Source organism: Phalacrocorax aristotelis, chromosome W (genome assembly GCF_949628215.1).
Source record: "Phalacrocorax aristotelis chromosome W, bGulAri2.1, whole genome shotgun sequence".
NCBI classification, from domain to species: Eukaryota; Metazoa; Chordata; class Aves; order Suliformes; family Phalacrocoracidae; genus Phalacrocorax; species Phalacrocorax aristotelis.
The window spans coordinates 29,851,822-29,864,809 of NC_134310.1; the positions used below are offsets into that span (position 1 = coordinate 29,851,822).

The 12,988-nt window shown below is 48.7% G+C and overlaps 1 protein-coding gene across 2 annotated transcripts in view; it reads right to left on the bottom strand.

The window, feature by feature from the left end:
• Nucleotides 1–12,988, bottom strand: part of STK11 (serine/threonine kinase 11) — a 165,141-nt gene that overhangs the window by 133,029 nt on the left and 19,124 nt on the right. For both annotated transcript variants that reach the window (XM_075077334.1, XM_075077333.1), the window contains exon 7: nucleotides 6,076–6,133. In XM_075077334.1, the coding sequence (XP_074933435.1) occupies nucleotides 6,076–6,133 (58 nt within the window). The remainder of the gene's footprint in view (nucleotides 1–6,075; nucleotides 6,134–12,988) is intronic.

Sequence of the window (12,988 nt, forward strand, 5' to 3'; positions counted from 1 at the left end):
TGGCAGGATCACTTAGCGCAGGAACAGAGACCCAACACAGGCAGCTATTTTTGCCAGGGGCACTGGAGCTAGAGGGACCCGAACCAAATGCCAGGAGAACGGAACGTGCAGGACAAATGAGATTAGAATGGCTGTTGTAAAAAGGGTATTTTAAAGGGAGAAAGCCTGGAAGTCTATAGCAACTTGTGTTTTTGTTTTGCTGTATTTCGGCTCTGCTTCTTTCTTTCCTTCTGTCCTACTTACCAGGAGAGTAAAAATAGGTTTTTATTAACAGCAGAAACCTGAATCACTGTACTCTAGTCATAATGATTCCATCCTCTGGGAGGTGATTTCAAATACTTGCATATGCATATATGGTAATGAGGATATAGAGTGAGAAGAGAAATTCATTGAAGTTCTAAGAAAATCAAAGACCTCTTGGAAGGAGCCTCAAGCAATTCTGCATGGAGTAGCAGAGTATTTCCTGGCAAGCAATTTTCCAGCAGGGACAGAGACTCTGCTTTCTGCACTGGTGCTAAATGTTATTAGGGAAGATTTGCTCTTCAGCTGAGGACCACTGGCTCCATCAAATGCCCTAATCTGGCTCAAGAAGCTACTGGCCACTGACTAAGCCAGAAAACAGCTACTCTGCCACTCTCCCATCGTCAGTGATGGGGATGAGATAAAGTCCCTCCACGCCGTGGCTGGCACCACTGACCCTAGAACGCAGGCTGGATTAGAGTACTGCTGACAGAGTGCCCTATTTCACCGTTTACTCTCAGTTTCACTGGTGTTTTCCGAGCAAACTGCCCGGGCACAAACACAGCCATTGACCTGGTGCTGCTTTAACACTAAGGGAAAAGAAAAGCTTTTGCAGACCTTGGAAGTGGCCCTTGTCCAGAACACCCCCTGGAAAAGGCAGACTCCTCTCTGGTCTCTCAAACAGCCACTCCCAGCCCTTCAACACAGAGAGAAGGGAGCAGTAGTAAGAGATCATTTCTTACTACTTTGCAAAGCAGGGAAACAACAGAGAGCAGCAGCACAAGTATTAATTGTGATCCTGCCCGTTAAGCAGCCGTGTCCAGATGGGTGGCTATCACCTACAGGGGGCTAAGACTGCAAGGGTCAAGGACTGAATGAAGAGGAATCTGGGTTGACTGATCTTTATGAGCCTGTCTGGTTTGCAGCTTCCAAGCTTGAATTTTACATCAGAAGTCACCACTCTGCTCTTTTCAAGTTCTGGTACAAGCACGGTTAAAATAAGAATCAGTAAGCACAGCTGCAGCTTCCAAATACTTACAGCTAATTTACTCCCCATTCTAGGTCACAAATATTTCAGTTTGCTTGTTTTGTATACGGACAATTTTCTCTGAAACCAGATGCCAAGCTGCAGATCACCACCCTGCCAGGAAGGATCGGTTATGAATGATTCTCCACCTCCCACGATACCATGTAAGGGCTTCAAGCTGACTGGAAGGTCACCGCCACCACAAGAAGCAAGTAAGAGCATTCCAGTTTAATTCGGTCCTCTCGCAGACCAACGTGGAAGGCGCACCACAGTATGCCCTGGGGAAAGGCGACACGTGCTAGCGACAAATATATAGCGGCGTCCCTACAATCACTGCTCCAAATCCTGTAATGTCATGAGATGTCCAAGTTCTTAAGTCAGGTTCATGAAGAAAAGTAGAAATGAGTATGAAAGAAGCAGTTTTCCCCTTGCTGATGCTGGGGCCAAAGGTGACAGTTCAGACTCCTACGAGGAGAGGTGTTCTGCGCACAGATGGAGACTCACATTCCTTTAACACGCCAGACACAGTTGCGTTATGAAACTGATTTTTGCAGAGCGTGGGTAGAAGACCCAAAGATTCCTTCCCTGTGCCTGCCCCAGGGAAGGCAGGCAGACCCAGTGCCTCAGCAAGGAAGGCGAGGAGGAGTGCTTTTTCGTGTGCGTCCCACCGAGGGGAGGTTACTGCACGACACCAGGGACATGGCAAGGGAACAGCCCGTGAGTACCCATGCTGCAGCAAGGGTTAAGGGGAACCCCCCTCACTCCCTCAGATGCAGGCACAGAAGTCAAGGGGCACGCTCGGCGCCTGCAAAGGCATCTTCAGTGGCAACAAACACCGATTTCCAAGGGGTTTGGTACCCGGGGTTTGAACGCCAGGGCAGAGCATCCAACAGCTACGCTCCAAAGCTCTCAGGGAGGACTCGGGTGAGCAAAAGCACTCGGGAAGGTGGCACGGCAGCCTCCAGGAGGCCAGGAGGAGACACCAGCCCAGCAGGTTAATTTGCACCTCCACTAATAAAAGGTGGAAGTGCCTTCCCTTTCTCGCTATAAACTCTTGCAATCGTATCTATGACTGAACAAATTAAGTGTGACACTTCTGGAGAAGGAAGGCAAGATGGTTGCCTTGGAAACAAGGGACAGAGGTAGAATTCTGCATCCACTTCATCACTTTAAGTGCTGCAGCAGGGTCAGTGAATTAGTTACAAAATGCAGTATACGAGCATTAAGCCCTTCAGCAAAAGCACGGGGCAGAGAGGAGATGGTGAATGATCTACAGGGAGCAGCTTGCTGACTCCCTGGCTCTTGGCAGCGTTTCTTCACTGCCCCGTGCCCCTGCCCCAGGAGTGAAAAATATTCACAGAGGTGAACCAAAAGTGTCAGTTTTCCCTTGGACATCATCCTGTCCAGATCCTTCTGGGAAGAGCAGGTTTCGAGGCTCTTTCATTGTTATTCAGGGGTCAGCTTCTGGCAGTTCATAAACTCTCAGATGACAGGCTGAGAGAGTTTTAATTCATTTCAATTTACAACTCGTGGGTCTGCACTGCACAGATTGACTGGGTTTGAAAAGCCTCTGAAAGCAAAGCAAAGAATTCAGCTTCGTCCTGCTGAATTCAAACAAAGTGCAGAAAGGTGAGTTTGATGCAAGTGTTTTGCTACAGAAGCGAGGAGCGGAGGAAGGCAGCTGGCAGGTATAAAACTAAGCAGACTCTTCCTACAGCATTCTTCAGGCAGGGCCGCCGCTGCAGGGCGGGAAAGCATTTGGAGTAGCTGACAAGAATAAAGGGAGGAATGGCAGAGTTACCATTGCTGGGCAATGAACACGTGCCTGGCTGCCTGCTCTGCCTCCTGCAGCTCTGTTGCTTCCCGGAGCAACACTCAATACTTCCTCAGTGTTTCCCCCGACCCACTGCTTACGCCTTTTACCTTTGATCCCACTACAAGAGCAAGAAACACCACTTTATGGAAGGTGAAGCACGAGCTGCGTATCCAGCTCCAGGCGGATCCTGAGCGTCCAGCTCCACAGCCATGACGCGTCCCTTGGGATCACCCTTCCCTGCAGGACAGGGGAACACAGCCCCTTCCCACCGTGCCAATACCAGCCTGGTCTAGCCGTGTTTGGCTCCAATGGCAAAACCCCTGCCCAGGACAGGGGGGCTGTTCCTGTTGATTTTCAGTGTGCTTTGATAATCTTGACTGTCTGTATGAGCAAGTCACCAGAAACATCAGCTCAAAGGCATAAAAGGAGGCTTCCACCAGCACGGCAAGGCACTGGGTAATTCTGGTTTGAGCCAGTATCCATCTCAGCAGGGCAGCCCGGGTAAGTCGCTTGATGTTTCTGTAGTCTAGTTCCTGTGCCTGAGCACATGCGTTTGTGGGAGGAGTGTAGAGAAACCCAAAATCATTAATGACTATTACTCCCCCACACACTAGAAATCTAAGGATTCTAGAAATCAAGTCTTTTCTTACTAAAATGCTTTCCAAAAACCCTCTGACAACGCCTGAATGGCTACCTGCTGTCCTTCCAATTGCTTTGTTCGATTAAAAAAAAAAAAAAAATCAGGGTCAGGTTAAGCATAAGGGCTAAGCTTCTCTTCTATTTAAAGAAAAGCCAAGAGAACCAAACACTGGATTCTTTAGCACAATGCTCCTCCACAAAAAGGAGATGGACAGACGCATCCAAAGCCCAAGGCTGCGAGCTCTGCTGTCCTTGATGTAATTATTAGGATGCCACAGCAGGAGGAAGGAGGCAATTACTAATAGGGGAGAAAAGCCTGTTAAGAAGCACTGGCTAAGCTCACAGAAAACTAATAAGAGACTAAGCCTTGGAAACGCTCCTGTGTTTGCAGGTAGAGTCTTTCTTCAGCCCCTCTCCATGCTATGAGATGAAAAGCCTCACCACCAGCAGCTGTGCCCAATTAGAGGGCAGGCTGTGCCTATAGCGCATGGGAGATTTGCGACTGCCCGCCATGCCAGAGGCATGCTCTAGTTTCTCCGGCTTTCTAACTACAGGCAAGGTCTCTAGAGAAACCTCTTTGCTTCCAGCTGGGCAAAGCTGACGCAAAAACTCACTGTCACATGGGAGAAGTATAAAACCAAGTATATAGAGTTGGATAACTAGCTCAAATACCTAGCAGATAGTGACACATGAGAACCAACTACGCTGCCCTGAGCCTAGGGGTGGTTCACTGCAGCCTGTGGACCCATAGCATCCATAGGAAAGAAAGCATTCAGTGCTTCTCTCAACACCTACTAATGTGCTCCATAGACTTATTTCCTGCCATTCTTCTTTACAGCGCTTACTGACAAAGCATCGGCTGCACCGCGTGGGCAAGCCGATCGCCGCCCAGCGACTCTAATGAACAGGAGAACTACTTCATTACGAAGTACAGAAGCATACAGTGCTTCACTGTCTAGCTTGAAGCACTCTAGTCCTCAGTAGTAGATGGGAGGACAGTCAGTAACAGCAGGAGCTGTTGTTTCAAAGACCAGCCCTCTATGCTGCTTTAAAGGCCACGTGGCATTTAAGAAGCCAGCCCCAAGCAGTCCCTTTTATGGCCCACTATTATGGGGAGGCATGTGCATGGGGAAAGGCAATCCTGAAAAGCAAATGCTTGCTGCTATCATCTCCCAAACTCAGTGAAACAGCCAACGTGCAGTGCTTGGCTACTATGTCAGAGTCAGCCTGACTGCTTAATTAATTGACCGGGCCGCTACATAAGACCTGCCTCCCCAGCCTCTTTGATCTTCATCAGGGGTAGGTCACAGTTGCTCCTCTGCAGAACACCAGTGCAGTTCAAGCCTGTCAGGTTTTGTTCTGTGGCTCCTCCAGATGCCTCCCATGCCATAACATCTACCAGGGATCATCATCTGACAGCACACGGCTACCGCTGCTGGGTTTTTTCAGAGACACAGCAAGAAAATAGCGCTCTTCCTGCCTGCAGGCAGCACAAAGGAGGCCCGTCACCTTCCAGGATCAGAGCCTTGTTTTTACAAGGTTCCCAAAAGCTTTCTGGGCAAGCTTGTAGGCAGGGCCTCTGCCGAGCAGCTGCGGTCCAGCAGGCAGCTCTGCGTGTCCTCAGAAGCACTTCCTATTCAAATAGGAGATAAGCTAATGCAGCCTCCGCGATGAAGCATCCTTATGATGCTTTTTGTTCTTGTACTTTTATCCGCCCAGGAAATCTCTGCTCAGAGGCAGCATGTTCAAACAGATCCTTTAGAAAAAAAACCCTCAGAGATAACGGGGCCTCTCCCCCCTCAGACAATGGCAAGGATAAAGGGGGAGGATATGGAGGAAGGAGGAATATGACATTAAAGAGAAAGAAAAAAAATTTTCCTATTGTCCTGGAATGCTTCTCCACATACTGATTCCATATGGAGCAAATATCAAGGGATATTTCTGCCACCAGACTGTCCAGAAAAGCAGAACTAACACACATTACTAGACAGTCCTAGTTCAATAACCCAGCTTTAAGGAACCCCTATTCTTGTGCTCTATTAGTACTAGCTGACCTCTGAAAAAAAATTATCCAGAACCCTTAATTATCAAGAACTAGTCACGCTAGAAACATATTTTCAACATATTCATTATTTACTGGTTAGCAATTCAAATGCTTTAACCGGATGCTCTAATAGGAGAGAAAAAAAGCCAAGTAGAAGTTGCCAGAGCTCCAGCAGAGCTGGAGGAAGGATATCTAGTGACTTCCATGTGTCTGCTGTCAAAAGGAAAAATGAGTTGAGAGCAATAGCACAGGTACATTAGCATAAGAAGCAGAAAGAGAATGACTAATAGGAAGAAGCTGAACACTCACTTGTGCTGCCTTATCTGCTGTATTGAAAATCTCTTGGCTGGGTCGTATTCAAGCATCCCTGAAAAGAAGGAAAAAAAAAAATCCAGGTGTGATCACAGATGCTCTCAGCCAAGTTGAAGACAGGACGCATAAAGCTCTACCCTTCCCTCCCACCTCCCGCCCCCAGCAGCGACTGCTGTGTCCAGGCCTCCTGGCAGCTTAGGGAGCCTTTACCTCCAGGAAGAACCTGCTGCAGCGGCCAGAGGAAGCTCAGCACAAAATCCCAACTTCATTGCTGACTCCCTGAACAAGCCTGTTCCTCGGTTTCCCCACCTGCAAAGTGGATACAACCCTTCCCTCCTTCACTCCGCAGGGACAGAGGCTTGCACAGCCCTGGATCATATGTCCGAGCATGTCTCCGGGCAAAGAACGTCAAGACTTTGCATTTCACAGATAATGCTCTTGAACTTTCTCCATGGAAGAGCCAAAGCCTTAGGCATAGCATATATCCAGTTGCTCAGCATCCCAGAGCTCTAGTCTAGTGAAATTCTATTCTGGAACTACAGCTGAGGAGAACTCACAAAAAAAAAAAACACCCTACTGTCCATGCTTTTGCCCTAGCCAGGAGTCTGACGTCTGGCATCGTCTGCTGGTGACTGGGCTGGGGGTGAGAAGAGCAGGGAGAGGAAAAGTAGCTTCTCTGTATTCCCTCTATGAGAGCGCGAGGTGGATTCCTTAAACAGACCCACGAGATGCCCACTCTGCTGCTCACTGTCTTTAAAAAGCTTCACCACTCAACAGAAGGGAAGAAGGGAATTTTGCTGTGTTCTTCAGAAACTAGCCAATGGGGCCTAACAAGTCTCATCCAGCAGCATCCAAGATATTCTCCAACAAAGGTTCCAAGAATACATTAATCTAATAACTGTTAACAAAGCCTCACTGCTGTACATTACAGGGATTTTTGCTTTTACTGGATGATTCCCCCATGTTGCTCCTGAAGCACTGTGGAGTCTTGCACAGGCAGCATGAGGAGTAAGGTTTTGGAAAGAGGACCACCCTGTCTCCAGCAACCAGAAGAAAAGAAAGGCTAGGAAGCACAACACTGTCAAACAGGGGTTAAGAAAGCCAGGGCAAGAGGCAACCAGTGCAGAGCACTGGGGAGAGCCAGTACAAGGCCACAGTGAAAACAGGGACAGGAGATACATTTGGAGGGACTCTTAGGAAGGGAGGGCTGGAAAGAGACGTCGTAGTTCAAGGAAGAAGTTGCAAGGGCTTTGCAGATTAATTTCTGCGATACTGTTGAACAGAGGTAAAGGAAGAGATAAATCCCCACCAGCACATGTGATAACAAAAGCTGTTCCAGAACATCTTCCTCGTCAGTTCAGTTTGTATCACATCACTAACAGTAACGAATATGGGGAAAGAAGAGTTATAGCGCAGAAGGGCTGCAGTCGCTTTCCCCCCAGAAACCAGAATACAGTTTGCCGTGGCAATTTGTAATGGTTTATCAGTGTTGATGACAACACTAATAGTTTTAAGGCAGATGGGGTCACATCGCATCACTATGAAGTAGCTTAAAAAAAAAAAAATTAAAAAAAAAAACAACCAGGAAGACCTCTCCCGGCTAGAGAAGGTCAAGTGCAACACAAGCATCTGGCCTCGTGAACTCAAGGCACTAGAGTCTTCAGGGCCCAACCCCTCAGCGGTTTTTAGACAGGGCACACTGGAAATTTATACTTGCCTCGCCGAGACCATAAAACCCACCATATGGCTATACTAGGGTTACACGGCTGAGCTCAACTGGCGCTAACGCAATAGCTCCCTGCTCAAGAGCACTAAACCTTGAGTAGCTCCTTATCTTGGGTATCTTCTCCCCTGAACAGGCTAGAGCCCTATAAACACGCAACCAGCAGTCCAGGCTGCAGCTGCAGATGAAAACTATGTGGCAGGAGGTGATTAATGCCAGCGACAGTGCCAGGAGCTGAACAGCTCGGCTGCTAGGTCTGCTACTGAGGAACACCACTGAACGTGTATTTTGAGATGGTCTCACAGTAAGGGTAAGAGAAGGGAAGATGTGGCTGAACCATCTTCAGCAGAGAAGGGATTTGATCCTGAATCTTGCTGTCCTGAAAAGTGCTGCAACGCTTGCAAGGCAACGTTTAGGTCCTTTCACAGGGCTAATTCCAAGTTCTTTCCTCACCTTAGCCATAGTTAATGAGACTATGCTAGAGAAAGCCCTCCTTTTTTTCAGTAGGTATTATGAAACAAAATCCCCTACAATTAAAATATCAATTTCATACTGAACACAGCCTTTATCAGGGGCTTTCTCTACACCAGGGGTCCTTGCACTGCATTCCTCCTTCCTTCTGTGCTCCAGCACGTGCAGTCCCTGCAGCCTCCGCGGAATCACAGAACAGCTGAGGTTGGAAAGGACCTCTGGAGATGATCTAGTGCGACCCCCTTGCTCAAAGCAGGGTCAGCTTGCCCAGGACTGTGTCCCGTTGGCTTTCAAATGTCCCTAAGGACGGAAACTCTACAACCCCCCACGGCAACCTGTTCCAGCGCTCCGCCACCCTTGCAGTAAAGGAGTTCTCACGTTCAGATATAATTTCTCCTCACCTTACGAGAAAAGAAGTAATAATTGGAAAACAAAAATGGGAAGGTGGTTCAGAGAAAAAATCCCCCACCTAATTAAATGATCTATTAATAAAGATTATTAGACAGCAGCTTCACAGCTGAGCTGCCCAAATGTGTTGGCTTTTTTTTTTTTTTTTAAAGAAATAGGACTGTAAAGAGATCTTACATGAAGTCTAGGGGACAGGCAAGCAAGTACTGGCTAGCTTATCTTAAGGTAATCAGAAACAGGCGGGTCAGGACACCACCCTCCCCCCAATTTATTTCTTTAAAGGCCACATTTCAAGGTGTTTTTGAAATCCAGCTTGTTCTCATCAAGTTCAGGATAAACTTCTGCACATCCAGGCAGATACAGCTGGGAACTCTTTGGAGAAATCTGAAGTACAGTGGGAATGTCTCAAGGCTCTTGCACTGTCAGTTTGGTGCTGCAGAACAGGAGTTGGAGCGGCCTCATAAGCAGCTCACTGTGACCAAAGGAAAAAAAAATAAACATGCAGCAGCTCAAACACTGATTAAGGAACGAGAGGGCTAACAAAGAAGTGTGAGGCATTTACTAGATGAAACCGGTACAAGCAGAGGATAAAGTTCGAAGGTGAAGTATTGAGAGGCCCAACAGCACCAGTTACAGCGAGCTACGGTGCCGAGAGCTGTATTGTTCTCAAGCAATTAAAAAGGCATAAGGAATATAATTGAGCAAAAAGAATATTTACTTTAATGAAAATGGACCATATTTTGGGCAATGTTTGAAAGAAAATGGGAAGTCCAATCGCTGAAAACGTACATTCATGTGTTCGGCTCTGACTCACTGATGGCAGCTCTGCGGCTGAAGTCCTGCGCTGAAGAGAGACTTCGTCAAGACAAAACATCATGTACTATTCACCAGCCAAGTCATCTAAGAGTGTCTGCCCACAGTAACCACACGTATTCTCTACCATTTACGGTAAAGATTTCCATGCAGTTTATCTGTGAGTAGAGATGAGACACGCTAACAGGGCGATTCTTCAGGACGCCTAACTCGCAAACCTCTGCTCCCCTGGTATTTCAGAGGGATTTGCTGTGCCCATACATGGGATATCGTGCCCGTCACAGAAGCCGGCAGTCCCAAACCCCTTTCAAATTATGTTAAGGGGCAATCAGGAAACTGGAGACCACAAACTTGTCTTGAGCTCTTTACAGGCTCCAGCCCACACGCTTCGATAATCCTGAACAAGCGTAGCATTCTATCATGTGGTAGAATATCTAGTTTTTCGCAGACAGCACAATCTTTGGTATGTCGTTTGAGAAGCCGGAAGAAATCCAACAGCAAGAGTTACCGACCTCAACCTGGATCTCACTTCAGAGTCTCCAACTCGGATCAACATTTCAAACAACCAATATGAAGCAGTGTAAGTCCAATTTGTAAAATGAGACAGGACTTTTCCCGTCTCCTTCATCCTCCACGAGCACAGCCAGGCGTTCTGACCAGAAACTCCCTCTGCAGGCAAACCTCGAGTCTTTGATCAAACACATGCGGAAGACCTGCCACTGGATGGGTTAGAGGCACCAGCCCGCCTGACCGCTGGCTCTGGGGACTCCCTGCCTCTACCGAATTAAAGCATCCACTGGCGTCAGAATGCACATCCTCTCACCTCCCCTGTAGTGAAAGGTCAGGGCAGTTACACAGAAGTGAGAAAACAAAATGCTGAGAAACTACCCAACTTGTCCCTGGCCACAAAGGCTGTAGCAGAGCCTGGAAATCAGTCCAGATGCCTCATGCAGAGACTGCAGTCTCAGAGCTTTCTCTTCCAGTAAAAGTGTATTAGAAAAGGAGGAGGAAAAGCTGACCTTGTGCATTTTTCTTGTCCAGGAGCAAACTGCACACAAGTTGATAAGTCATGTGCAGATGGTGACAGAAGAACCTTAAGGCTATTTATAAATGCTTCCACTCTGACACATCTTTACTGACTGTGCACACAGAAGCCAGAACAGTACTAGCCCTTCTCTTCTCCATCAGTGAAGAGTATAAATAAAGCTTCATCCCTGATTAGGGAGACAAAAAGAGGAGCAGCATCCCAACTAATCTGTTGAAATACACCGCCATGCAAGTCTCTTTACAAGTCAAATACCACAGAAGCTTTAAGTCCTCTAAATTCTGCTCTGTCTGGAAAGAGGAACAAAGAAGTAAAAACAAGCTTAAGGTAGGGGGAAGTAAAAAAACAGACCCACTTAAAGTCTTCAACAGAAGAACAGTAAAAACCTTAAAAAGTGTATTCTAGTGTTTGCTTCACAGCCAGACCAGTACTATGGCCAACAGCACTTATAGCCAGAGAGGAAACAAGCACTTTGCAGCATACCGAATTCTTCCTTACAATAAAACCAGAACAAACGCTTGCAGCACTGCAGAGCGCTTTGAGAGTCTTTTAAAAGCAATGGAAAAGCGAAACAAAGTCTCTAGTGAAATAGAGCTGAGCTGTGGGTGTCTCTGCTGCTCATATAAAAGCACCAGACAGCCATTGACAATATCTGATCTGCAGGCTTTTGATTCAGTTTGAACCTGCTGCAGAAGTAGCAGGCACCTACCAGGAAACGGAGATGTTCTGGAGGAAAAGCATGAACTAAATAAAGCATTCAGGTTTTGTCACCATAGCTACGTAGTATCACCACCGCAAGGCTCAGCCCTCGTTCTCAGCAGATGCCTTGCTATCCGCTGGGCTGCGGAGACGCTCGGGCCTCCACAGCGCGGAGGGAGCCGGGGCAATCCCACTCCATAACACAGTCTCCGCAGGCCCACCGGGTACTCTAACCACTCAGAAAAGGAAAGCGTGTCAAACCAAACCCAGAACATCAGGCGTTTTTGCCAGCTTTTACTGTGTAAGCGGTGAACGTGACACGATGAGGGGTGGGAGAGCGTTCTCAGGTCGGGAGGAGGAAGGGCAGTAAGAGGAATCCTTAGGACTTGCTGCCACCCTGGAAGAAAAGGTCAAGCTGACAGACACCGACATCCCCCCGAGGGCAAGCTCCTCTGCCCACCAAAACCCACTCGGCTTGCGTCTCTGCGGTGCCCAAACACGGAAGGGATGCGGTCAGGCAGCGGCTAGGACTGAGGAGGCAGCTCCGGCAGGCTGGAGGAGATGGACGAAGGGCATCGGGTGCAAAGCTCCTCGGTTTAAACCGAGGCAGAAAGAAAAGGAGGAGATTCTGACTCCAGGTCTCATACGTGGGATGGAAAGAGAACTAAAAAGGGAGTTATTCTGCTAATGAAGCATAAGATTTGAAGTTATCAATATCCTCAGGACACAAAAAGGGAAACAACTGCCACGCTCATTTTCCCTGGGGGACAACACTAAGTGCAGCGGAGAGGCTTATCACAAACCTCAAATGGTTCCTGCTGGATGCTTTAGAAGACCGGCTGCCAGCCTAGATGGGCCACCGGATTTACTCCATTTGGACAATTCCCAAGCAGATAAAACAAGCTGCGTTTTGAGTCAGCATTCACAAACCAAACACCACACGTAGATTAGGACATCGTTTCCCGGGGCGCGCAGATACGATGCGAAACACATCGGTCAGAAGGGCTGGGCCGTAAGCAGTGGCCACATCGGTCTCAGCAGAAGAGCCCAGACCCCAGCTGCGCCGAGCACAGTCTGAAGCAATGCCTTACGTAATGCTTTCTGAAAGCTGTTAAAGCTAGTTAATGCTTTTTGAAACACATGGAAATAACTTATTTCGTAATCCATATGGGGCCAGATATGCTCAAATAGCCTCCTGCGTGTGGGATCGGAGGGGGTCTGCCACCTCCTCGGCGGCGGGGGGCCGCGGGGAGCCCCGCTGGAGGCAGCGGCGGGCAGAGCTCGGACACACAGCACCACCTGCCGCCGCCGCCCGGCACGCAGCCGGCGCTGAGCGAGGGTGCCCGCGTCCCCAGCACCGTCCCCCAGCACCGCGGCCGAGGCGACCCTACGGGGCGAGGAAGCGCGTCCAGGCTGGAGCCGCGGCTCCTCGCAGGCACCGGCGCAGGGGCTGGGAGCCCACGGGCAGCGCAGCCTTTCCTGCGGAGGCACAACCGCCGCAGCCTGTAGCATGAAGCACAGCTGTATGGCGCTTTGAAATCGTTAACCTTTTGGCTAGCCACGAACTGCAGCAGCGGCGCGGCCTCGCAGAGGACAGTGCACAACCCCCCGCTTTAGCGCTAACACCTGCGTTGCGAGCAGACCAGAAAAATAAACTTGAAGCAAGGCAGCATCATTTCGTATTTGAGGCCTGATCTTTCACGAACAGCTGAAGCCAAAGAAGAGCGAGCATGCGTGTGGGGGCGGGCTGG